Raw genomic sequence first — 27,869 nt, 5'->3', positions numbered from 1 at the left:
GCATTGCTTAAATCGAGCAAGGTAAACACAATCAGGTTGGCCAAATTGGTTGATGAAATAGACCAATGTAATGAGAGATCTTTAGGAAAGAAATTGGGCGGCACTAGATAAAACAGAGATAAAACCAGGTCAGTTTAGGCTCACCAAAGTGAACCCATACAGGTCAGACATGCTAAAAGGGAAACAAATCTCAGAGGATCTCAGGAATAGAGTTTTGATGTTACACATTTGTCTGGGGACAGTTATAAATTCATAAAAAAAAATTTGAGCTCAATCGGTCCACCGTGAGGCAAATCATCTACAAATGGAGAGCTTTAAGAGTGACTTAACATCTGCCTAGAAGTGGACTTCCTTCAAAAATATCCTCAAGCGCCACAAGAAAAGTGATTTTTCAGGTAAAAGCCAACCCAAACATTACACCTGGAGATTTGTAGACAATTTGAAACCACCATTATTCACTTGGGAGAAGGTTCTCTAGGTGGTAGGCAGAATTGCGTTTTTGCCCAAACATGGCGGTTTTGGTTATGACCAAACAGTTCAATTTTTGACTAATCTGTCCACAGAATAAGACTTCAGGTATCTCCAGGTGCTCTCTGGCAAAGTTGTGACAAGCAGTTTTGTTCTTTTTTGAGAGCAGAGGCTTCTTCAGCAACCATCCCATGAAAGCCATGTTGACTGAGTTTTCTTCTTATTGTGGAACCATGCACATCTGTCCCAGATGCTGCAAGAGAGGTCTGCAAATCACCAGATGTAATGTTTGGGTTGGCTTTTAACTGAAAAATCACTTATCTTGTGGCGCTTGTGGATATTTTTGAAGGAAGTCCACTTCTAGGCAGATGTTCAGTCACTCTTAAAGCTCTTCATTTGTAGATGATTTGCCTCACGGTGGACCGATGGAGCTCAAACTTTTTTTAAAATAATTTATAGCTGTCCCCAGACAAATGTGCAGCATCACAACTCTATTCCTGAGATCCTCTGAGATTGTTTCCCCTTTTAGCATGTCTGACCTGTATGGGTTCACTTTGGTGAGCCTAAACTGACCTGGTTTTATCTCTGTTGTATCTAGTGCCGCCCAATTTCTTCCCTAAAGATCTCTCACTACATTGGTCCATTTCATGACTCAATTTGGCCCATCTGATTGTGTTTACCTGCTCCATTTAAGCAATGCAGCTCAGGGTTCACAAACTTTTGCACATACAACATTCGTCAAATAATTTGTTTTATCTGTTTTAACAATTGATTTCTGGAAAAGAAAAATGTTGAATTGATAAACAAACATCTGTTATTTCATATAAAAAATACTGGTATTGATAAAAATGAATTAATGATGGTTACAATAAATAAAATTCCAAAATGTTCAAGGGGTTCACAAACTTTCGCACTTGACTGTAGGTGTGTATGTGTGTCCTCTACAGCCTCTGGAAGCCGATGGAGCAGAGGAGGAAGATGGCGTAGAGAAGAATGAGACAGACACCCAGCCTGCGGTCCAACCTCCAGCAGTTCAGATGGACACACAGGACCTGAGGAGGGATGGATAGAAAGAGAGAGAGAGAGAGAGAAAGAGAAAGAGAGAGAAAGAGAAAGAGAGAGAGCTTGATTTCTTGCAGCGCCGCTTCTAAATCTAATCTAATCATTTCCCGAATGTGAAAACAGAGTCGATGGCTGCCAGGTCCTGACAGGAAAAGTACAAGATGGAAATCATCAGTGACGATAAAACGTGCAGCTGATGTTGGAGTTTTTGTTGTTTACTCTCGTCACAATCTAATAAATAATGTGCTTAATTAACTGCATTTTTGGAACGGTGGTGAGATGCGGTGGAGACTGGAGATCTACTCACAGTGAGTGTGACCGAGGCCAACAGCAGGATCACGGAGTACACCAGGCCTTTGCTGTTGATCGTCACCTAGAAACAAGACATGACAAAGGATGAACATGTTCCATACAGGATAAATTAAATGTCTTAAAAGGTTAAGTAGTTAAAATTCAGTTAACCTAACTTTCTTTTTGCCACTGACTAAAATCAAGTATACTTTAACACAAAGATATGTCTTAATTTGTTCTTTGCAATGCTTTATAATATCAGCATCATGATTTATTTTTCAGAAAACCCTTTAGAAGTATTTTTGGTGAATTCTCTGCATTTATTAAACATAAGCAGATGAGCAGATGGTCACATGGCCAGCCGAAATCTAACCAGGGAAATTGCAAATCTGGGAACCACACATGGCTCTCATGACTGAATTATATATTTTTTTTATCATGGTTTGTGTCCTTGTGTGTTTTGTGAAAAAAAATAATAAAACAATAAACATATTGTGGAAAACAGGGAAATTGCAGTTGATAAACAGATTTATGGCCTTCATTAGTAATGGGATGATATAAGATATTATCTTCAATCGTGTTAAATAACACAAAATGCTAAACGTGTTTGATCAGAAATGAATAAAAAGCTGTCTAGCTTACTTAAGTTCAGTCTTATAAGGATTTCCTGTTTTATTTTGAATTGCCTTTTTGAAAGTGGAAGGTGTATCTTTACAGTCATTCCTAAAGCCTAAACCTGTCACCATGGCTGAAGGCAAAGATTGTTTGATAGTTTTTTCGCCAGAAAAGTTCCAAACCCTGAACATGTGCACCTGTGTTTGGGCCAACGGGATACCGATATGTTTTGGGATCACTGGTAAAGTCGTCTGTGTGGGCACTCCGGTGGCGTAGAGGATAGAGCGTGCACCATATTGGCTGAGACCTCGTTGCAGTGGTTGCTGGTTCGAATCTGACCCCGTGGACCTTTACTGCAGGTTATCCCCCCTCTCTCTCTCTGTCTCCCAATTTCAACTCAGTACTATTTAATAAAGCTTGAAAATGCCGAAAAATAATCTTTAAAAAAAAAAGTCTTCTGTGTAAGGTATTAGGCCGTTTTACCACTGATCCATAGCTGACTATGAGAGTCCTCAGCGCCCAGGGGAAGCCCAGGCCAAGCAACACATCAAAGATATTACTGCCAATGGAGTTGGACACAGCCATGTCGCCCATCCCTGCAACATTTAACACACACACACACACACACACACACACACACACACACACACACACACACACACACACACACACACACACACACACACACACACACACACACACACACACACACACACACACACACAAAAAACAGAATTCATGTGACAAAATGTAGGCAAAGGTGCTCAAATTATACAAAAACTCTTGAGAAACAGCTTGAGTTTTTGTATGTTATAATATCTTATAATAATAATATCTAGAAAACTGTGCTATGAAAATACAGTCTTATCTTAACTCCAATGATCAGCTTTTTCCAGAGGTGATGACTCTGATGGAGTCTGGGACATACGGTTGAAAGCTCCAGAAAAAGCTGCTAAGCGTACTAGGAGTTACGCCTCAAACACACTGGCCGCAGAAAAAGCCTCAAAGTGCCGAGCTGCGCAAGCCGAAAATCATTTGTTTGACCACACCAGGAGCGACCTACCCGTGGCACCTAGTTGGGATATTTTTCAATCAGTGATATTTTCCCACCGTCTCCCAGTGGAAGTTGGAGGAGAGCCCCTGCTCTTTCCCTGCTTCAATGAACACATACAAACCTTAATAATGTGTTTGTTTCTCCAGTTTAATGGGGTTTTAAATGTGGTTTCTGTCCGATTCGCTTGCGGAAAAAATAGAGCAGATGCCGAAACGATCCATGCTGCACGCGCGAGGAGCGCCGGGCCTCTCGACGCTGCGCGGCTCGTCTGGTGTGCCCGGACAGATCTGTTAAGAGGGGCACCGAAGTGAAACTGCCTGCGCCTCCAGGCGCTTTGGGGCAAATCGTCGGGCCTCCGTGTCCAGTGTGTTTGAGGCATTAGAATTGTTTTGTAAAAAAACAGGATTCTCAAACACCGCACACAGCTTTCAAACACCACACACTCACCTCGTCGGGCAACGATGAGGCTGGCCATACAGTCAGGGACACTGGTGCCGGCTGCCAGAAAAGTGATGCCCATAGTGACTTCGGGAATTCCAAGTGTGTGGCCTATTATGGTCACCTATACAGACACACAGAGGAGAGAGGCTTTGTTATACTGTTAATATATATAAACACACAGGTGCATCTCAAAATATTATAATATCAACGAAAAGTTCATTTTTTTCGGTAATCTAATTCAGAAAGTGAAATTCTCATATATTCTCTATTCATGACATGAAATGAATCTAGAATAAACATACCTTTCTGTATTATAAATCCTTTTTTGGATTGGTTTTATTAGATGCACCTGTAAACATACATTTTTGTGTGTGTGTGTGTGTGTGTGTGTGTGTGTGTGTGTGTGTGTGTGTGTGTGTGTGCGTGTGTGTGTGTGTGGAGATGTGTTGGTGCATTAGTGTGTTTTCGTACCATCCAGACCATGAGGTAGGAGAAGACTGCTATCCAGAGTGTAGAGGACAGGAATGTGAGCAGGAACCAGCGCTCCCAGCGCGGCAGGCTGCAGTCCGGGATGCTGTAGTGAAGCAGGAGGCTCACGGGCCAAGAGAACAGCCACTTCAGACGCACACACCAACCATCTGAGTGGGATTCACACACACACACACACACACACACACACACACACACACAGCACAGGATCATTACAGATTCATCCTAACTTCTAAATGATTCATGTCGCACGGCCTATTTGTCTGTGTCTGTGAGTCTTTGAATCCTCCATTTTAAATCTCCATTAGCAATACATGCATTTAGTGCTATTTTTATAAGTGTTAACTGACCATTGCGTTTGTTTTTATCATCTTCCTTGTATGATATACACTTTAATGATGATCGGATCTTGAAGCGCTCACTAAACCGTATGTATTTCAATAGGATTTTAAAAAACTGCATATATTCCATTTTCCTCACTTGGGGAAAGATGGTCACCGGTCCGGTTCGCTCTGGCAACACTACACCCCTGATTTAGAACAGCAAAAAGGAAGCAGTTATCTTTGCTGCGGTAGCATCAGTGACTTACCTAAACAGTTATTGGCTGCTGCCAACAATTCTACAGGTTAACTAAAGACATGATGTCCTGTTCTCAGACTTAAATCTACTTTTACTCTTTTTCTAGTTGTAGGTATGCCAATTTTAATAAAGGCAGTTTTCAAATGTTCTCTAAAGAAGAGTGCATTGGATTTTTTCCTTGATGTTCACTGGATGTGTTCATGCCCCCCTACCAAAGGGGACAGTTTTAGTTTTAAAATAGGAGTTCCAAGAAGCTCTCCAGTTCTGTCCGCAGGCAGAGAATATGTACTACCTGTGCCACTTGGCCTGAACATGGTCTCAGAGATTTAAATCAACTAATAGAATAAAAATGCAGGCATGACAATGTCCTATACTAAACCCCCCTCTGTCTGCTTTCATTCAGCACTCACCTGGCAGGACAAAGGGTTTGAAAGGTGTGTTGTCCTCCTCTCCTTCCTCCTGCTCTTCATCTTCCTCTTCCTCTTCCACTTTAGGCTGTGCTCCCTCGCTAACCTCTCCCCTTGTCTCTTTAGCGCTCTCCCCCTCCTGCCTCTCTACCTCGCCCAGTGTACCATTAGCACCCAAACCCAAATCCTCAGCTGAAGCTCCGATCTCCTCCTCTGGGCCAACCCGGGCCCGGATCAGCCTCTGTCTCTGTGGGGGGAAGCAGGTTGAAATGACATGACATGAGAAACAATGCAGCAAACCTATGGAAATGACCTCATCTGACTGTAGCAAACTGTATAAGAGCTGGCAAGGGGGCGGGGGTGGGGGGGAGAGAGCAGGGCAGGTAGCCAGGCACATTCACATTCACCAGGGGATTTGTAAAAATGGCACAGAGCAGGGGGCAGCATTGGCAATCACATTTGAATTTGGCACTGGAAATGGCAAGCGCACAGGCAGAATGGCCGAGGGAGGGGGGAAGCAGATTTGGAGATTGAGTTCTCGTCTTTTTGCTTTTGTGTCTGGGATGATAATATGCATTAGGCAACAGACCGTGTGCGTGTGTGTTTCTTTCTGGGCTTATCAGATGGCGCTGTTTGATATGACGGTCTCCCTGCAAACCTTATGTCAAAAACAGCACTATGAGAAATATTTCACTATTGATAATTCATCAACCTATCAATTTCCATTAACATATGAGGTAGGTCAAGTTAAAGGTATTCTTCTGAAGTTCACATTTGCTGAATTTCTCTGTGACACAAAAAGAAAACTTTCCACTGTGTGCACAGTCAGTGAAGGAGTATCAGGTGTATGGATAGAAATGTTCCAGGCAGGATATATGTAGGACTTCATTTGACCGAGCTAAGAAATGGACAGAAGAACGGAGAATTGCACTTGAAAGAAAAGAGATAATGAGAGAAAAAAACCACAAACGAAATATGAATTGTAAACTAATTTTGTTGATTCTACCGGCCCTTATGGACAAAAGCAGTAGTGTTTTACACCTGCGCCTGCTGTCAAAATATCTTTGATCAACGCGTGCCAGCATCACATGCATAATATAACAATGGTAAATTAAAGTACATTTTGATTTAGTACTGTTTGGGAAACAGGATGTTCCGGTCTGCCTGCTGTAAATTGTTTTGTCAAACTAAGTTCCCGGGAGATCGTACCTGAGCAAAGGCACTAACAACAACTATATAAAAAAAGTGTTGTATTTGCTGATGGTCTCATTTGCCATTACAGATCATTTATGATCTTCAGAGGAAAAATTACACTGCTTCATAAACATTTAAAAGATCCTCGTAGGAGGTTTATTTACCCTCCGACTAAGCTGGAAAAACCAGGGGGGACTTGGCGTGTAAGTGAAGGGTGCAAGCGGGTGCAGTTATACCTCGTTGATGACCATGCGTGTTGCCATGCGCAGGCGGGTGAAGGGGGGGAAATGGGGGGTGATGAGAAGGCGGAGGCTTGCCTCTGAGAAGGAGAGCTGGTGGGGGTGCAGGTTCAGCATCTCATCAACCATCACCACCCCGGAATCCTGGCCGGCCACCACACATGAATCTGGGGAGAAAGTGTGGGGAAATGGATGGGTGGTTAGGAGGGGTTAAAAGTGTAAAAGAGAGGACAGCTTAACCAGACAAAGAGGACAGATTGATAAGAGTGATGAAGAGAATTGAAAAATATGTCCTTCAAAGTGCTTTAGTTCTATTTCAGTTTGTTGGAAGTCCACAGGGGAACAGAAATGGGTTTAAATAGCAGCCTTAACTGTGTCACTAGGTTTGATGAACGCTGCACACACACTGAGCAAACTTTTTAAAGAGATTTTGGATGAACACATACACACGTACAAACACTACGAGCTCCTGCACCTGGTTTTAGGGGCACCATGTCGTTGTCACAGTCTCCGACACTCCCGACGGCGGTGGGCCGGCGCAGACCGCTCAGACACGGCTGGCCGGCCCTGCTGCAGTGTCTCTCTACCAGGCCGTACAGAGAACTGTTGAACCTACACAGGAGAAGATATTGTGCCTTTAGTTGGTTTAGAGTGTGCACTGGCTCAATACCAAAGGGACAGGGAAAGAGACTCACGTCATGATGATTATGTAGATTCCATACATAGACATCAGGATAATGGTCTCCCACCTGCAACGCACACGCAAACACCAACACAGATTCTTTAATACTTTATTCATCACTAAAACAGTCCGCTATCCAGATCTGATAGCCAATCAATTACGGTATAACGGAATTGTGACGTGAAAAAAACAAGTCTCATTACACTCTTACCACATGACTTTTTCATCATAAATGACCTGCAAATAAAATAAAATGAAAAACACTTAAATTACATCTCAAAAATGTGCTTATTACATGCATGTAAAAATTGTCTGTAAAAAAAAATTTCGACAGAGAAAACTGAAAAATCTTACAATTCTTTGCAAACAAACACATTTAGGGAACCTAATGAAAATGTATTTTTGTTGTGTGTTTATGTTAACTGACTTATAGGATAATGAATTCAATCTGCCCTAAAAAAAATCCAGCACCGGACAGCAACAGTTTATCGAGCTGCTAGTTCCAATGATTCAGCCAATACTAAATGAATTCCCTGCCACACAGGTAAAAGAGCCCAGTGTGTACGCTCTCTTTTGTTATTTTATTTTGATGATTTCTCACCAGAATAAGCACCAATATGGACAGGATGTAAAAGGAAGCATCACGAAACAAAGGCCACCAGCTCAGAGTGATTGTCTGGAGAGAGAAAGACACCTATTATTATTAGTTAAAATGGTGCAAGATGTAATAATTTGACCATTGTCTGGGCTGGAAAGTTTTATGAGTTTGTATTTTATCATTTGTCCAGTTCCCAAAAAGGTGATGTTAGTCCTTCTTTCAGTGTGTACCTGTCTAGAGAAGATGCCACAGATGCCGATAATAACCAGAATGTTAAAGACAGCTGATCCCACGATAGTTCCCACGCCTACGTCTCCCTTTGTGATAAACACCCCTTAAAAAACACAGAGAAGGAAAAAGGAATACAAAAACCAAAGGAATACAAAAACCGTCTGCAAAATTGAATTGAAAGTGACAACCTGTAGGAAATGATGGATTGTATCTTCAGGAAAGCATAAAGAGATTTAGTCTCCCTCTCCTCTGAACAGCAATATTACCTCTTCAGTTCATAACAACAGGAGGTTTGGCAGAAGTCGTTTATCTTATGCTACTGGCTATGGAATATTAACTGCAATATTGCCCCAATTTACTTCAATACTTATTAAAGCAAGCCTCCTTTTCTTTTGAAGATACAATAAATGATCTCAGAGGCATGAAGAGATGTGATGCATCTGTTAGAGAGCCATTTTAATAAACAACACTATGTCTTATAGACTAATGGCAGAAATCTATTATATAGGCACGGTACATCAAACCTTGAAAATGTTTTGATCTGATGGTGTTCAAACCTCTCACATTTATTTTTATTTTTTAAATATATTTTTATGCTTTATTGATAGTGTAGAGACAGAGTTGAAATGGGGCAGAGAGGGGAGTGACATGCAGAGAACGACCGTGGGCTGGAATCGAACCCGGGTCCGCTGCTGGCCGAGGCCCATGGGGGGGACGCCCTACCAACTGAGCTAAGGGCGCCCCAAACCTCTCACATTTCTAAAACAATTGTTCGATGGTTTCTTTCTGATTTAAATCTGGGCCACAGTTTCTGAATACTATGAAAAACAAGCCCTTTTAAACTCAAATTGTATTCCTCATCTAAATCCACAAAAAATAACCCAAAAAAATCAAAATATGAGGGGTACATCAGGGACGCAAAAGTAATTTGCTGGTCAGCCGAGAAACCATTAAGCAAAATGAAAGCCTATTTGTCGAACGTGGCCAATCAGTGCTTCTGTCTACATACACTTGAACTTCTCAGTACTCATAAAGATGGAGCCATCATCGGGCTAACCCATTAGTGGATTCATTGATTATTACACAAGCGCCATACTGACCAATCAAAGAGACAAAGAGCTCAGGGGCGGAGCTTCCGGCTGCCATGAATGTTGCCCCGGCAACATCCTCACTGAGCTGAAGGTTCTAGAGGACAGAGGAAGATGAGTTTCAACAGATATAAGCAGGTGATACATTTGTTTCTTATGATCTACAAATCCCAAATCAATGGATTAATCCTACTTAAAAGTCTGATTACCAAAAGCACAATGCAGCCACATACTTCTGTCACTTCAGGTTCGCACTGGATTATGGTTCAGAATCGCCAAAATAGGATGGTGTTTTTAACACTAAAAATCTTGGCCGGATGTAGTAGACATCCGGGTATTTCTAACCATCCTACATGGTTAGATTCGGGGGTATTTGGGGGTTGTGCTTATCACAGGTGGAGGTAGTGCTACGTTTGGTTGGTAATGGGGAGGTGTGTGGCTTCTCTCCTTATGACATCATAACGGGGGTTATTTTTTTTAATACTTTATTGTAGGATCACATATTACTCTGAGAGTTATTTTTTACATTTACAACATCCTACAAACTTTTTTTAATGTTAACAATTTAAATAAATAAAAAAACAACAAAATAAAACATAATGGGGTCCTTGAACACAGGTTTTCAGAAACTCCCATACTTTGGAAGTTTCTAGTCACACCGGAGACCCATATTAATGTTTAAAAACCATGAAAATGTACATTTTGCATAATAGGTGACCAAATGTGCATTCATTCGCAAATTAGATGTGGCTTTAGTTCGTACCTCTGATACTTTTTCCAGTGATGGCACAAAGTAAACATCACACACGATGGCCAAGGCATGAAACATGTAGATAGCCTGTGGAACACAGGAGACACATGATCTGTCACATACATCACATGCCTCTGTCTGTGAGTTCAACAAAAAGAAGCTTCTTTCAAATTTGAGGCAGAGCCGATCACTCACACAGAAAACGTGAAGCAGTACCGCTCCATGTCTCCTCTGCTCCAGAGAAAAGACATCTTCAGGAAAATCACCAACAGCTGGAGATGAGATGGACAGAGAGTAAGCTTATGATTTATAAAGTGAAGGGACTGATTGGAAACCGAATTTCTTTGGGTTTTGGATTGTTGGTCAGACAAAACAAGCAATTTAATGAAACTGCATTGGCCTTTAAATAATCATTATTTGCAGCTCTGCCCTGCCCTTCACATGCACCTGTGAGAAGTACGTGTGGTGTGTTTGTGCATGTCTGTGTGACTTTGTTGGATGTGTGTCCAGTCAGATGTATCCCATAGCAACGAGGGCCCAAGACAAAGCGGTGCCACAGTCATATGACTCAACCAGTTCAGGCACAGTGTAATTGAAATGGTTTCTCCTCTGCCAACTACAGACACATATCTATGTCCAAAAACCAAGTGATTCATTATAAAGTCAACCTCCTGAGGCATCTACTGGTAATTTGGCTGATGCGTCACAAACAATCACCTTCTTTTCAACCGTAAGGGACTGTTTTTTTTTTTCGTAGTCTGCACTTTCTTGCACATCATTTCAAACAAATGCCACCACACTCACTGAAACAACATAATTATAAAAAAGCTTTTATTATGAGGCAGCGTGCAACAATAATCTGGAAAGCTGCTTCCCCGAGTGATTTTTCCCACAAGGATTTAATTGGAGGTCAGGATATATAACGTGAAGATGAAGGTCACAAACAAGTAAAACAAGTGTGACAAACGTGGGTAAATGTTGCACAGAGGCACTATTGTGCATTACGTGTAGGAATGGAGAAAGAGATGTAGTTTTGAAGTCACATGATTCTGTCTGGGCTGCGATCAAACACTGTATCAGGAATAAGATGATGCTCTGGAAACTGCAACATGATAATTGGAAGAAATATATCTTGGGAGGCTTTTGATGTTACTCTTCCCTGCATTCCCTCGAGGCAGTAGCCTACGTTTTTTTTTTCCTAGCTCAATGTTATCTCTGTGATCTTCATCTTGCGTCAGATCAGAAGGTGCTGTCACCATTTCTCTTGCAGTCTTTCAAACCAAACCTATCAAATAGATCCAAGCACACGCATGCAGCGAGAGGCCACTAATCAGCAGGTCATTACGACCGGGGCAGGCACTTTGAACAGCTCCAGATGCGCACAGCAAACCAACCACGAACTCAGCATTCAGTTTCCTAGCAACCAGGTCCCCTCAAAGGCCTAACTGTGTTTAAACATCTTGATGTGCAGAGTTTGGAGACATGAAGGATAAGGTGGAGCTATCGATGCACATCTCAGTTTAATAGAGATGGAACTGCACTCTCTCACATCACCACCCACACACACACACACACACACACACACTCTCTCTCTTATGTGTAAGATAATCACAGTGACTTCCATAACAACATGACAAGACAACAAATTTAATAAGATCTTCTGTCCAACTCATAATGTTTACAAGTGATCATTTGTCCACTGTTAGTGAATATCTCACCAGATTTAGAGATGTCAGTCTGGTTGTTATCTTCTGTTTGCTGGATGAGCTCTCTCTTGGACAAGGAGATGTCACGATCAAAAGTGGGTCCATGGGAGCCTAAGCAAAGGGATTAACAAAATCATACTTATAAATATTTAAATAGGCTACTGTATAGGCTATACACACACAGTCACACACTACTTTTGTGTTTGTCTTGCTTAAATACTCTTTTGATGTTGTAGCCTAATCAAGCGTTATTAATTGGATCATAAGTCTACATTATTATTATTAGCAATTTAACATTAAGACGATTACATATGCACGCGGTTAGAGACGAGACGTTTAGCGCATGAGTTTAACGGAGAGGAAATAGTGACAGTGTAAGAGTATTTTCCCTATAGAAGCACCTGTAACATCGTTGAAGTGAAACATCCAGGCGGCTGCAAGCAGACCGACTGCACAGACGCATAAGGAGCAGCGTCTCCTCGGCGCCTTCATCCCGCCGTCACTCGCCGGTTTCTCGCTCAGAACATGCCGTCACCGCCCGCAGACACTCCTCCGTTCACGATCCAGTCCGGCGGTCCCCTCCTCACAGGCTGGATCGAACTTGGCCTTTCGCTTTTTCTTTTCTCGGATTTAATGTCTTTCAGCCACCTTAGCTCTGGGTTCCATCCACGTACACGACACAGAATGATGTAGGTTATAATAGGGTCGGCCTGTCACCAGCATCAGCGTCAGTCAACACCAACGCAGCATCCACATCCACCGGCTCGAACTCCAGCAGACACGCGAACCCAACGAATCATCAGCGAGCAAGCACAATTAGAGAAACAGGCGCACGCCTTCATTCAGACCTTCCTCACATCCCAGCTGCCCTAAATCTGACCCTCCCACCACCTCCTGTTTATTATCTTCCGCCTGGGCGGAGGTGTTTTCCTAGAGTCATAAGACCACCAGAGAGCGCTTTCGAAGGGGCGGGGAGGGCAACTGGGAGGCATGGAAACACAGCATAATAAAGGTAGGGTGAGGGCAGTTTGGAGATTAACAGTTTACTGTTTATCTAAAATCACTAAGAACTCATCTCTTTGTTTAAGGGTAGGTTTCATTTATTCAAGTGCATCTTAACAAAATACTCACATGGCCAAATGCACATTGAATGACATTGGTTGTAACTGTTCCCACCTTATTAATTGGGGACACACTCTAAAATGCTCTTTCTTTGCAAAGATGAACAGTTCAGATAAAATGACAAAATTTCGCATTTTATTAACGAAATCCACTTTTGTAGCCTGGTCCTACCAGACCATCGTACTTAATCTAATTTGTACAGAAGACTACTGAAGTGAAATGAAAATTGAGCTCAAGTAGGTGGGCGGTGCCAGGCTAACACTTTTGTCCTTCAGGATAAACAATTACTACAAACAAAAACGTGTTCAATCTACATACTGTATGTATAATATGTACAGTAGGTGTTGTTTGAAGACTGATGAAAAAAAACAATACATTATTTAAAATACGCAATCTACCACTTTGTTTATATACTGTATGTATAAAACAATTAGAATAAACCCTTCCGCCTTGTGATTTGCTTATAAGCAAAAATATTCAGCTACAAAAACAAAACAAAAACAACCCACAATGAGCCAGATGAAGTTTTCATATTTACAAGTGTTCAGATCAAATAGGAGGTAATGCACCGTAATGCACACTGCAGTAGGGCTGTAACACCAGGCGCGCACCACTCCACAAGGTTCTAAAGGGGAACAAGTAATAGTTTCCTACAAAGCCTCCTGAAGCCACGAGAGCCAAAAGAGTGAGCATGAAGAAGAACAGGATACATAGTCCTGCTCTCTGCACAGCTGACTGCAAGGTACCTTCACGCCTGAGACAACAGAGAAACCAGAGGGACCACAATGAATGAGTGAAATAGAACAAGAGAAATATCACACAAGTAAAGCAGGGTATAAGATATGTCCTATATCAAACTCTGTCAGTGATATTACCATTTGAAATCCAAGCTCCTTTCGGTCTGAAGGTCTACTGTGAGACTTTGAGGTTTTGGCGGACCCTCAGCCTCAGGTTCCTCCTGCAGACACAGTAACAGACATCATCACTAGTAAACTCATTTCTACAGTCACAGAAGTGGTTTCAATCTGGGCTTTGTCATGGTGGCACTCTCTAGTGGTCACCTGTGGAAGTACAGTAAAAAAAATCCACTGCAATCATGCAAAAGATAAAATTTTATTTTTATCTTATATTTTTGTCAATTAAACCATACGATACTTTTGGAGGCTGACGCTTGTGGTGCTGTTTTACTGCAGGTGTTCAAATGATTTTTTCCGGCCCGTTTCTATCAATGAGAATAAGCTAAATAACAGAAACACCTCCATTTGCTCAAAGAACTAAAAGCTCAACCAGAAAGGAAGTGCGTAACCTTTGTGAAGATAGGATTTGTTGTGGGACCTTTGCATTGGACTGCATTGGTTTATTTAGGTGTGTATTGTAAACCTACATGTCTCAGATCTCTGGAGACTGGCTTGCTGGTTTCTGCTACAATGAAGCTGCTGGCCTGTTCAGCTGAAGAGACCAGCAGCTTGATTTCCTCCGCAAAGGACAAAGGGGGACTGATGGATCCTTCCTTTTCTCCCATCTGGTCGTTCAGATTAGTACTGGAAACCCACAGCAGACACAAACAGTACAGTAATGAGTGCAAACAGATGCATTCCTTATGTCATGATGTTCATTTAAAGAGCAAGAGGGATTTGTGTGTCAGGGTTTACAATGAGGCCTCATCCTGACTGTCCTCTAACTGCTTCCTCAGTTCGTGGTTTGTCAGCCTGAGATCCTGGAGGGGAGACACATGATCAGACAACAAAACACACTTTAACAGACAGCTGATCACGTGACTTTATCCAACAGTAGGCCAATAGCTGAATGAATGTAAACAGGGAAAATGTTGGACATTTGACCATGTTACCTCGTGTTTCAAATTGCAACTTGGAATTTCCAAATTTTCCTGAAAGCATATACCCTAAATCTATCTGCCATTAGGCATTGTGAGGTATTATAAACTTTAGAGATACCTTTGTTTTGTAATACATTTCAGTTATTTTACTATTCTATTTATCTTATTTAAAAAAAAAATCTTAGTTCAAGTAATTGATTTGATGCAATAAGGAGTTATCTCACATGCCCATACATGGTATACATGAACTAAGAAAACGAGTTGTTTTAACTCATGTACATTTTTTGGGGGAACTGAATACCAAAGGTTGAGAACATCTTTACCTTTATGATGTTGGAACACTCTTCTAATGTTTCCTCTGAGTGCTGGAACTCCAAGTTTTTCTACCACAAACAAACACAAAAATGCTAGGTTTAAATAATGAAACCAATGAGAAAGATTCATATGTATGAGAAAATGTTGACTTTCTTGTCACTCACTGCCTTGCACCTATGTCTCCGTCCCTACCTGGTAAATGACATCATCCCTATGCTGCAGCCCTAACTGAGCCTCCTCAATTCCACACTGAAGAAACACGTGACATTACAAATCAGACACTGGTAGGATGAATGAAGGAGAGAAATAACTGAACATCTACAAGATGAGTCCATGGTGATACCTCCAGGGTTTGAAGTGAAATCCTTAAATTGCTCAGGCTGATCTTGTCCCGATCCCTCTCTTCCTGGAGAATCTTAAGCTGAAAAAGTCAGAAAGAGATTTTAATATGCATTGAAAACTAACGGTAGTATTGTGACAGATTAAAGTTATGTGAAGAGTAATAGACATCATACCTCTGCAGTAAGTGTCTTATTTTGTTCCTTCATTGTGGTGGATTCCATATCCTGCACAAAAACACAGGACACATGAAGGGTAACCAATTTAAATCTTGCACCATTATTGTGGTGGCTGAGTTGAACAAAATGATGTAACTTACTGTAAATGGACTGACGTGCACATAAAAATCAGGATGCTATCACCCTTTCTGACAAATAGGGGTAGCCTATTAAGTAAAGTAAAGTAAGTAAAGTGTATTTATATAGCGCCTCTCACAGACCAGGGTCACAAAGCGCTTCACATTAAAAAAAACACAATAAAATGCAATAAAACGACACATATACAGAGTCTGTTACAAGGAAGAGTTTCCTAAGAACGTACAATATAATACTATACAATATAATACAGAGTACATAGACATGGATCTAGAAGGCCTGTCTGAACAAGTGCGTCTTAAGCTGACTCTTAAAAATATCCACAGAGTCCAGAATGCGCAGGGACTGGGGCAGGTCATTCCACAGACGAGGAGCAACAGCCTTGAAAGATCTGTCTCCTCTGGTTTTAAAACGAGTGCGAGGTACCATCAGGAGGTTCTGCGTTTAATGTAATAAAGTCACAAAAAAAGTAACAAAGATGTTCCGCTTAAACCAAACCTCCATGGGATGGGTTAAGTGCTGTATAGTGAAAATAAACACACTTGCAATCTAAGATTTATGATGAAAGACATAATTCAATCAAATCTGCCAAATTGAATGTTTGAGAGGAATTATCCTGCTTCCTGGCCAAAGTTGTAATATAGTGCCTTAAAATGTATGTATTCTACAGTATTATTGCATAGGTTTACTAGATGTCACTGCAGTGAAGTGCATAAAGCCATCCAATGATATCTTGATTAGACTACAGTAAAAGACACAATTTCATACTGACAAAAACAAAGTGGACTCTGAAATATGATAAAAATATATAGGCCTACTGTGTATATAATATATATTTAAATGTTTGTTCGAGTTCCTAGCTAGTCTGAGTGCAAAAGTGAAGACATTTGAGCTCTGCCTGTGGAGCAGCAATTAAGCAATGGAAGAGAGCAGGAATTTATCAATGCAGACAAGATATCAATTCCCCGTCATGCGTCAATTTATCACATGGATACATCAGTGAGAAGACACCAGTAATACATTTTAATATGATAAACCTCTGGTTACCCACCAATTCCTGAATCTTCTTTTCAATACATCTCTTTAAATCGAGCTCCTCAGCTAGGAAGGTGCTGCAAGGCTCTGCTTCAACCTGCTGCGTTTTAGCCATGTTCTCCAGGCTACAGACACACACACACATCAACAAGTTTCCCAAGCACAATGTTAAAGCACTGGTTCAACATCACTGAGTAAAATTGAAAATACAGTTTTGAGTTTTTTTTTTCTAAAAATGGAGCCCAGAGGAAGAATACATTAGAAGAGTAGGAATTAGGACCTCCAAATGGTACCAGAGAAAGGGGTTAAAGTTCAAGACAGCAGGTAGATCTAGTGTAGTTTATTTAAACATGTAAAAAGATTATTGCAGTGACAAGTAGAGACAATGGTGTGTGACTAGTTACACTTTCACTTGTTTTTTGAGGGCGGCGTTCTCTGAGCGCAACACTGCCATTTCATCATCAGCAACATCCAGCCAGTGCCTCATCTCAACATTCAGGTCCTTCAGCTGGCTCTGACTGTAATCCAGCTCAGCTATTTTCTCAAGCATCTCCTTCTGTGTCCTACACACAAACACAAAAAAAAAGGCACCAAATATTGTTGCTATGTGTTACTCAAACAGACAGTGTGTATGTGTGTGTTCGTTTGTGGGTGTTGTTGAGTGAGCATCACTTACATATTTTCCTCTGTGACGTCCATCCTGCTGGCTGTACTCCTCCGTGGTGCTTGAGGTTGGCAAATGGTACACCAAAATCACCATCAAGCATCATTCACCACTATTTTCCATTTTTTTCCTCAAAGCTTAATTTGTTCAAATAAATGACACATTGTGTGACTGTGGACTGATGAGCAGTGTTGACGGAAAATCAAAAACTTCACTTATTCATCCAGTACACTTAACTAAATCTACTTAACTTTACATGAAGGAGAAATACATGCAATGAAAGCATATTTTTTGCCTGGGATACTTCAGCTGACATTTAAAAAGAATGGGATATTCTGGAGTTGAGTTCATTCAGGACAAACAATTACACAAACTGATGTCGTGTAACCACCCCTCTATACAAAATCTGCATCTTCGAAAGCAGGCAAATATGGCGCCACTTAAGCTGCATTAGCTGAAAAAAAGCTTTCATAATTACAAAAACAGGGACGTTTAAGTATGTTGACTTAAGTTTAGTATATTTAAAAAAGAACTGAGGTAACCTTTAGTTAAAAACACAAACTGGAAATTAGAGAAAATAAAGTCTAGTTTTTTTAATGACCTGTTGAGACTTTTTATTCATGACTTCACCAACCTAAATACCATTAGCTAGGAAGCATAACTATATCAGTTAGCCTAGCTGGCTAAGCGAGTTAACGCAAGTCAAAGTTAACTATATGCTACAAATTGAACGAAAGTTAACATTCTGCGAGACATGCCATCTTGTTTCATATTTATTGCTACCCGCTCTTTAAAAAAAATAAGAAAAGACGAAGAAAAAAAACTTACCGGCGAGTACATCCAAGTTGCTAGTTGACAGGCGCGAGACTAGTTGACAGGTTACTACTACCAGTACCTCCACGCATCAGCCGAAGCACGCACCACTAAAGAAGGGCGGCGACAGCTACGTCGTAGAGGTTGCTGTGACAACAGCTACAGCAATCGACCGTACAGGGCAAGGCAAACGCAGTTAATAGTGGAATGACATCAGACACAGAACAGGCACAACTGTTTGCTGTTTATCCCTGAGCCACACTGGTTCTTGATGTAGTAATAATGATTGAATAAACAGGTTTTATTTTTTAACAGTTAAACAAGGGCACCCTTCCTCTAAAAAAGTAATTTCAATATGCTTTCGATGATCCATTTTAAAAATAAAAAAAAGTCCATGTAGGCTATGTAGCCTATGATTTGATCAATATAAAAATTACACGATTCAATGGTTTCGTTGACACAATTTAATAAACACTTTCAAATGGCAAATCCAAATATCAAATATAAAATGGCACAAAAGGGCATAGAAATTAAGCAGAGATATACATTTGGCAAACAATTAACAATAATCATTATAATAAGTTGGCTACCAATCAAAATATATTCAATCACTACATTTTAAGGCCAGGAGAATCAAAATGATATAATAGTGCAACAAAAAAAAGAGAGATTTTAATGAGGTAAAAGCAGTCAAGTTGACAAGTTAGTTGTGTCGCAGATCTACACTACATCCATACTGAAACAATAGAGTGTTCACACCATAGATAGTATATAAAGGTTCACACCAGCAAAGAGACAACAAAATATACACCTAAGCCTTAAACGGTCAGGTGAAACAGCTCCACATCCTGGTATAATAGTCTCCTGGTATAATAGTGTAGTCACTACATGGCTTTACAGCACATTAGCCTGTAAACTGCAACACTAGATCTCATTAAATGTACATTTTCAGTAGATTATTTTGTTTTTTACATGTTTTCCTGTAGATGTAAAGACATCATTGTGAACAGCCTCTCAGTGCACTCCCACAGCAATTTCTAGTAAAGAAGCTTGGTATAAAAAACTAAGCTGCAGTCCGGAATAGATGTAGACAAGTGGAAAGCAAAAGCACATTCATCATACAAACAGTACAGGCCAACATTGTATTACCTTTACCTTCTTTTAGGCAAAATAAATGGAGTGAGAAAGGCCCATTTTACTTCAAAACTATCACCAATTCCAAGAGGATGACTACCCGGGAGTTCATACTCTGCAATTTTAAGTGCTTGTTAATGAAGATTAAAAAATTATAAACGTGTCACGATCAACAAAATACATTCTCATTCAAGTGTTGTTTACATACATTTTCAGTGCTCAATATTCCAGAGAAATGCTTATAAATTCTTCCAAACTTATCCAATAATTTCTTGTGGACAGTTACACACCCATTAACATCTTAAAGCCACATACCATTCCTGCTTCTTGCCATCCCAAGCTACCTCGTCTTTAACTGAGGTGATCTTCCTCAGCTGTTGCTGGTCCCGATAACTTAAACCATCACCGATGAAAATGTAAAAGACACAGGGCCTTTAAATATTCAGACTTTTCAGCGGTTACCGGGCAGGTTCCAGAGATCCAGTGACCGGGAAGCTTATCCCATCTCCGGGCATAGGTGATGGGATGAGTGGGGAGAGCCAGCAGAGATACCAGCGCTGGCCCAGGGAGTATCGCAGGTTGCCCAGGAGTCCCTGGCTGTAGGGTCGGCGGGTGGAGTACCACTCCCTGGTGGTCTGTCCTCGAAACATCAGGAAGAGATGGAAGAAGAAGAAGGCGGACACCAGCAGGAAGCCCACCACACATGTGTCTGCGATGAAGGCAAAGGCAAAGGCACGTGTGGAGACCTGGCCTGGGGAGAGAAGAAACACAGTGCCTATTAAATGAGGATCCATCCAATCCCAAGCAACTGAACCAATGTATCCAGAAGGAGAAATTAAGCGTCCTGTTGCATTTACATACTTTGGGAAAAGTAACTTCTGAAGTTAAAAGAAGTCATAAAAATATTACTGATCATTAGGAATGCAATGTTTGAATAGTTAAAATTATTTTTTTATTTAGCTTGTGGCCTCACTCTTGGGTTCAAGAAAAGGCGACAGAAACCATTCCTTTAACTATATGCGTGCATTTTTGAAAAATAAATGGGCAAAGGTCGCTCAGCGCTAGATCACTTTTTACAAATACTGGTAGTCGGTTTTTGTGCAGGAGCTCATTTTACTTCAACGGCACAGTCAATACAGAAAAGTTTAAAGTTTACACTCTACCCTTAAATTTCATCAGCACGAAAAAAACAAACAAAGACCCAGCTACAGGAAATGGGACAACCTAATATGGGATGACACCAGATCCTACCTGAAACCAGCATGATCCAGGGCACAAGCAGCAGCAGGACGCTGTGCAGGGTCACGCCTTCCTTCAGGATGACGATAAAGACCTCGGCGTTCATCAGAGTGGCGTACAGGAGCCCCGACCACATGAACAGCAGGCAGCTCAGGAAGTAGCGGTAGTTACGGAAGCCCACGCACTGGCCGAAGAAGACGCAGTGGTGATCCCGCCGCAGAACGCACACGTTGCAGTCGTAGCAGTGAGAGCAGCGGGGAGGAGTGTGTGTCTCGCATGTATAACAGTACCTGTGTGAGGGATAAAAAAACAAAACAATTTACAGTCAGAGATGCTCCATTCTTTCCACATATGAAATGTCATTGATCTCACTAAACATAAATACTTTGAGCACATCATTAAGTTGGTTCCCCAATATACGGTTCACATGGAACAAGTGGTAAATCTATCTTAACATCTGTGAAAAAGGACCAAATTAGGGCTTGGCTTGGGCTACTCTAATCATTTGAGATTCTTATTGGGACATTTTACACCCCAAACTGAATAATAACACTAATAATTCAACTTTATTTGCACTTTTCGTTGTGAGCAGTTAAAAAGTGCTTAACGTATGCTGTAGTTTATTTTAAGAAGAATCATTCAAACCAGCCCAGACAAAAGGTACCCATGTGGACTGGAAAATCAGGTATTTCAGGTTATATCCTCACAATCCACCAAACCAAGCCTGTATTCTAGGCTCTGTTCTAGTCCATACCGTTCCATACATTCTCTTTTCTGCATTAACACCCACAGGTACACCCTCCAGTTCCGTACCTCCACCCTTGGCCCATGCCCTCTCCTCCCAGGAACACTCCCTTGATGCTGGGGCTAGTCTTGACGAAGAGCAGGGCGTTCCAGCAGATGTTTCCCAACATGAAGTACTGGGCCAGCAGGTGCACCGCTTTCCACCAGGTGGACCACACCGTCTTCTTCAGGTCCGCCTCCAGCGGTGCCTCGACCAGCACAAGGTAGCTGACCTCCCCGGTGATGGAGAAAACCAGGACGGTGTTGAGGACCACGGGGAGGTGTTGACACATCTTCTCGACCCGGCAAAACATTTGGCTGGCAAGGCTCGTCATGTTTCTGCTGTCAGCGAACCCGGACTTGACAGACGCACGGTGAAAGCCTAGTTAGCCGAAGAACAGTTCCGTTAGCTTCTTTACTTGAAGTCAAACATACCGCAATATATCAATAACAACTAATATGTCTAACGTAAAAAAATATATATATATTGTAACGTTGTAGTTGAAGCCCTCTAAACTTATCTCCCTACCACGGTCTCTTCCACTGGACGGGATCCAGCGTTTGCCAACGGGAGTCACACGAAAATAGATCCGTAACAACCTCGAACCACACACTCTTGTTCCGCTTGTAACACCTAACGTGCGAAGGACCGCGTGCTCCTTTTAACACAGACCAAAATAAGTGGTGATTTTGTAAGACTGGTGAATTAATAGTACATTATAACGCTTTTGTCTTTTAGGTGCACATATTTGCACACACAAAATACCCTGCTGCTGCTGTTTCACTGCAACCACCCCAGCACCAACCCCAACCCTTCCTGTGTCGTCTATTCACAAACAGGCCTGTGTTGCTGAAAAGTAGCCGATAAAATGGATGTGTGATAAATAAAGGATGCATGATGTTTCAAGCTTCTTCATTTTTTTTTTATGTTGTAAAACTCTGATCTGAATTTGAAGCCTTGAGGACTCAAGGGTCCAGTTTTACATCTGAGGTGCACTTGTGTTTTATATATATACCCTAAAAATTGAGGATCACCAAAAAAAATCACCATATTAATAGTTTTCATTCCCATATGTAAGTGAACGTTTCAATGACTTGGTTACCTGTATTGCTGAGCTACTGCATTAACACACATGCCAATGTGACATGCCAGTAGCATGTATCTGGTCCCTCCCCCCTAAAGCACAGACCTTAATCCCTGATAATCTCTGCAAACACTCAAAGCTTGCAGTCATGGCCGCAGCGAAGGAGAATTTACTGTCTCTTGGGCATCTGACCGGCTCTAAAAGAAACACTTTCACAAATCAAAGGGAGCACATACAGTCTAAGAGGTAAGATCCTTTAATGCTGCTGAAGGTAGGGAAAGTTAACATTTTTCTTTTTAAAAATGCATTCAGTAGATACAACAATTATCATTCCTAACAAAAATTATCTTAATTCAATCGGAATTCAAGAGGGATTTGTAAAATGTGGTACTAGTAGGGGGGGAGACCAGGGCATAGTCTTGGTAAAGTTTTCTGAATTAACAAGAAAATTGTCCAATGTCAGCTGGAAAGTCCAGTGCTGTCCACTCAGGACGTTGTGTTTGAAGGCAGAGACATGTGTCTCTGTCATGCCTTAATGTGATTCTGTATTAAGATTCACTGTCTTTCTCTCACAGTGTCAACGGGCCAATGCTTTTTAAAGCTGACTTTTCAACCAACCAACATCTGTAAGTGCACAGACAAAAAGGCAACAAGATGCTTTAACTTTGCGTGTGTGTGTGTGTGTGTATGTTTGAGTAAATGTTTTTAATATCTGACACTGTGTTTGTGTGTGTGTTCCCTGCAGCAGGACGATGCAGCTGCAGCAGCGCTGGCAGGAGCTGACAGAGAGAGAGCTTACAGCCCAAAAACACAACAGGCAGCTGCTGCAGCAGTTTGAGGAAGCCCAGGACACATTAAGAGGGATGTTGACCCTCACTGCTGCTATGAAGACCATTCGGGTACACACACACACACACAAAAAACAACACACTCATATATGGGAAATGCACTGGAAGAATTTAGGAAGTTGTTTAGGAAAGAAAGACTGTCTGGCGATTTTAAGAAAAACTCAAAAAAGTTTTGTCTGTATTTTACTCTTGCCTCCATGAAGGCCTGGTGCTCAACCTTCTTGTTGACCTATGACCCCTCCAGACAGAGTATGAAAGGTACCTGGATGAGAGCTCCCCCCGCTGGAAGCAGCAACTCAAGGAGAAGACACAGACCGCTAAGAAGAAGGTATAAGTAATTCACGCTCTGCATTCATCAAAAACATAAACTTATCATCATACACGTAAAAGGCATTTCTGTTCAAACTTTCACTGCATGCCATTCAGCTGTATCAGTGAAAGAAGGCTGTTTTTTAAACAGAGGATGGAGGAGTATTTGAGGTCGTGTCTACAGAACGCAGAAGAACGAGAGACAAAGGTCTCGGCAGATCGACAAGGTTTGTCCCCCGACTCGCTGATGTTGAGAAATTATCAGCTATAATTTTCATTTAAATGGTGTGTTCCAGAGTGGAAAGTCTAGGAATTTGATCAATGTAACCAATTTACTTTATAAGAATGTTCAACACACTGAATTGGAAAAATCTTATTGGAATAGGCTGATATTTATATCACGATAAGCAATGTATCACGATTTGTTGGGAGAGACCAATCAATGCCATGTAAAACGAGACATTCAGCGACCCCGTATAGCCACATGTTGCCTATTCTACTGAGATTGGCAGTGCAATCTAGTTCCTTTGATAGAATGATCAAATAGTGGATTATTTGCGGCCACCCCTACCAGATTCAAGCATATATCTTTGTTCGCAGGCCCTGCTGCAAAGCTACCAAACGCGGCTGCACCTCAAAAGCCCTACAGCCAAACCACCCAGTTGGACAACAACCAAGATGTCTCCCTTCATCTCCCCTACGATCAGACTTCCTGGCTGACCAAGCCTAGTTCCCAGATGGCCGGGTTCCCCATCAGAGCAGCCCATCAACCTCAGGGTTTCTCTTACGCCCAGCACTCTTTCCCTCCCCCTCCCATCTTCCAACATCCTCACCCGTTCCACCTCCCCTCCTCCACCCCCACTCACCATCAACCCTCATGGCCCAGGCAGAACCCATTGGTTTGGGCTTCCCCACAGCCCGACTACCCCTTGTCCTGGGCCGCTGGTGCTGCTGGAATCCCCGCAGGCTCTGAGGCACTGTGGGGTCAGCTCTTCACAGATGAGACCCAGGTTGTGGTGGAGGAGGAGGCAGAGAAGGGCGGATCACTGATCTCAAAGGGAGAGAGTGGAGGTGAAAGCAGGAGCAGTCCCCTGTCCCAGGAGCTGGACGTCAAACCAGGTGGGAAAAGAAGATGTAAACATTAATTATGCCTCTGTGTCGGCGATAGCTGAAGGCCAGAGGCATTATTTCTTTAGGTTGTCTGTCCGTCAGTAGGTACAGTACATAGGCTACAAACTGTCATCTGTCCGTCCAGGTGATTCTTGTGAATGCGATATCTCAAGAACGCGTTGAGGGATGTTTTGCAAAATTTGGCACAGCCTCACACTTAGGTGAAGTGAGGATAAACTGATACATTTTTTTTAGGTCAAATGTCAAGCCCCCTAAGACCTCAAATATCGGGAGCACAATATTTTAAGAATGTATTGAGGGATTTTTGTCAAACTTGGACTCAAGAGTGAATTGATAAGATTTTGAAAGTCAATAGGTTACTGCAACCTCACTCATTGTGAGGCCTACCTAACACAGGTTGTAATGTTTGTGTGTATGTGTGTACATACTGTGCCCAGTCCGTCTGTCCAGCGGCCACACAGAGAGTGAGAGCAGCAGGGAGTCCAGTCATGCCAACAGAGAGAAGAGGAAGAGGAGGGAGAAGAGTGCAAGATCACAGCTCACCTCCTCAGACAGAGACAGAAGCAGCTCTCAGGAGTAAGTCCTATTCTTGACAAGTGAAAATAACAATGGCAACAGCATGCAGAAAGACATGATGCACTTAATTTAAGACACGTAGGGCAAAAACCTAGTTTTTAAGCACGATTACATTTTGAGATTTTTTTCTATTTTGCTTCAATATCATGTCTTCACTGCTTTAGCCAAATTTGCATATTTATTTAAACATTTAATGTTGTTTGAAATATTTTCTGGAAGTGGAAATGCTGTGCGCTCAGCAAGACGCACGTCATAATTGTGCAGGTCTGAGCAAGACGGCTCCTTCTCAAACGAGGCTATTATGTTTCATCCATTTCTCTGTCAGGTCTTCCAGTGCCATCGTCATTGCTGCTGCAGTCACTGCAGCGGCCAAAAGCTCAGAAAGTGACGGCTCGTCAGAGGGAGGCAGAACCAGCACTAGTAGTCATAGTAGTAGGAGGAGGAAGAGTAGTAGAAGAACTAGTAGTTGTAGTGGAGGACTTGCTGTCGGATCACCGAGGGCTGAGAAAGCAGTGAAAGAAAGGAGCGGGAGTGAGGGGGTGAACTCGGAAGATAGTCACAAAGAAAAGAGTGGGTCCGCCGCCGGTGAGGAGGTGGGGCGCGGGAGAGAGGACTCCAGGAGCGAAGAAAAAGCAGAGGATGGAAACCCTGAAGACAAATCAGAGAGCTGTGGGGAGGAATCCAGGTCCCAAAGGGAGGAGGAGGAAGCAGGAAAGACTGAAAATGGAGGTGAAGATGATGAAGAAGAGAAGGAAGAAAGTAGTAGGAGCTCTGAAGAAAGCAGTGTGGGAGAGAAGGAGCAGGGGAAACATCTGGCAGATGGAGGAGATGACGGTTACGCTGTAGAAAAGGACGGCCAGGGAAATGGAGAGGAGAGAGATGTGGAGGACAAGGATGAGGCTTCTGATGGAATGAATACAACAGAGGGAGAAGAGGAGGAGACAGGACCTGAGGAGGAAGAGGAAAAGGGAGACGGGTTGAAGGACGGTGAGAGCAGTAAACCGGGTCCAACATCTTCTCAGGAGGAAGAAGAGAGCGACGGATGTGATGGGCAGTCTGATGAAGAGGAGGAAGAGAAGAAGACAGGCCAAGCACAGGAGGAACGAGACTCAGATGACAGCATCATCTCACCCCAGGTCAACAGGTAAAAGTTAAAAGGGGGTTCCCACACCCACATTTTTACCAATGAATTTTCCAAAAAATAAATCATGACATTTTACCCAATTTCGATAATTTAAGCTTAAATTGGGTAGCACTGTTTGGCAGGCATATGGCTCAATAAAGAGGCTGTTTAAGTGATCTAGGGCCATGAGTTATTTTTGTTGTTCAAAAGCCATACATTATAATTAAATGCACACTTCCCAGGCATTCTTGCGGTAATTCAATTAACCATTTAGCATGATGTTGGACATTTTTTAAACACTACTGATTGTCAGTGTAAATTCAAAATAGTTAGTTAATTCCAAACCATTTCCAGGGCTGGAAAAAAACACCTTTTCCCCCCCAGAATTCAAGGAATTACATGACCTTGAAAACCCTGTGAAAAAGTTAAAATAATTAAATGGTCTTACTCGCAAAAGGACAGCAACTCCACTCTGTGTTGTTTTCAGATCTAAAAAGACATTCGATATTGCTGAGGAGGCAGGTGAAGATGATGAGGAAGAGGAGGAGGAAGAGGGGAGTAAAACAGGATCCTCTGAAGATGACTCCAATGGGTTCAGCGATGAGGATATTGAGCATCTACTTGCACCTCAAGAACGAGCACAGAAGAAAGGGTGAGTAACGGCTTTTATGTCACTTGATGGCAAACGCTTCATCTTATCCAGGTATATATCAGACCTGCAAACTCATAGGAGGTGAAAAAGGTGACAAACACCCGTCCCTTCTAGGGGGGTCGGGTGTTTTTCGCTGTCAAAACGATTGGCTATTGTTAAATATCATTCACACAACCAGAGTTCTCCACTATTGCCTCCAATGTCCAGCTGGGTGAAAATAATAGCCAGCTGAGATCCTGACCCTCCTAGGGGGGTCCGGGGGTATGCCCCCCCGGGAGATTTTTTTTTAACTTTTTAAAGTGAAATGCATGAATCTGGTGCACTTTGAGAGGGAAATTAAGAGGCTAAATCTGAGGAATTTTGTGTGAACAAATAATTTGGAGACACTGGGTCGGATGAATTAGAAGCTTCTTGGATTTTCCATTAAAATGTTCATTTAAAATAAAATATTATGCAGGGTCCTCTGGCTTGGGCTTGGTGCTCTTTTTCTTTTATGGGACATATTTCTCTGTAATATAATGAATACATTTAAATGCAGTGAGAGGAATGAAGCAGAATAACTCTGTTGTCCAGCTATCTTTTTTTCCACAGATGAGGCTGAAATAGGTTATACAGTGCATGGGCATCTGAGCCCCATTTCCAAATGTTTTTAAAT

General features: G+C 41.9%; 2 protein-coding genes across 2 annotated transcripts; both read right to left on the bottom strand.

Annotated features, from left to right (window-relative positions):
* Positions 1-1,409: 1,409 nt before the first annotated feature.
* On the bottom strand, positions 1,410-12,387 carry slc24a6a (solute carrier family 24 member 6a; the record flags this gene model as incomplete). Its single annotated transcript, XM_080036048.1, has 17 exons — positions 1,410-1,520; positions 1,838-1,903; positions 2,920-3,032; positions 3,938-4,052; positions 4,403-4,569; positions 5,410-5,653; positions 6,837-7,006; positions 7,315-7,451; positions 7,535-7,588; positions 7,733-7,758; positions 8,123-8,197; positions 8,350-8,453; positions 9,451-9,535; positions 10,202-10,276; positions 10,385-10,461; positions 11,908-12,006; positions 12,297-12,387. The coding sequence occupies 17 exons, from the start codon at positions 12,385-12,387 to the stop codon at positions 1,410-1,412; spliced, it is 1,809 nt and encodes a 602-aa protein (XP_079892174.1).
* Positions 12,388-18,792: 6,405 nt separating this feature from the next.
* Positions 18,793-22,061, bottom strand: zdhhc24 (zDHHC palmitoyltransferase 24). Its single transcript, XM_080035038.1, has 4 exons — positions 22,020-22,061; positions 21,521-21,872; positions 20,720-20,997; positions 18,793-20,219 (listed from the first exon to the last, which is right to left on the bottom strand). Exons 2-4 carry the CDS (start codon positions 21,823-21,825, stop codon positions 19,927-19,929), a joined length of 876 nt encoding a protein of 291 aa, XP_079891164.1. The 5' UTR covers positions 21,826-21,872; positions 22,020-22,061; the 3' UTR covers positions 18,793-19,926.
* Positions 22,062-27,869: the final 5,808 nt, after the last annotated feature.

Source organism: Ammodytes marinus (genome assembly GCF_949987685.1).
Source record: "Ammodytes marinus genome assembly, chromosome: 10".
Classification (NCBI taxonomy): Eukaryota; Metazoa; Chordata; class Actinopteri; order Uranoscopiformes; family Ammodytidae; genus Ammodytes; species Ammodytes marinus.
The sequence above is the reverse complement of the archived record's forward strand: the minus strand, read 5'-3'. Positions and strand labels throughout refer to the sequence as shown.

Excerpts from the sequence above, each read along its gene's own strand:
- zdhhc24 (XM_080035038.1), bottom strand. The coding sequence starts at position 21,825 with ATGACGAGCCTTGCCAGCCAAATGTTTTGCCGGGTCGAGAAGATGTGT. Across the intron at positions 20,998-21,520 it reads GGCATGGGCCAAGGGTGGAG|GTACTGTTATACATGCGAGA; the intron begins GTACGGAACTGG and ends TCCCTCACACAG. Across the intron at positions 20,220-20,719 it reads CTGGATCATGCTGGTTTCAG|GCCAGGTCTCCACACGTGCC; the intron begins GTAGGATCTGGT and ends TTCTCTCCCCAG.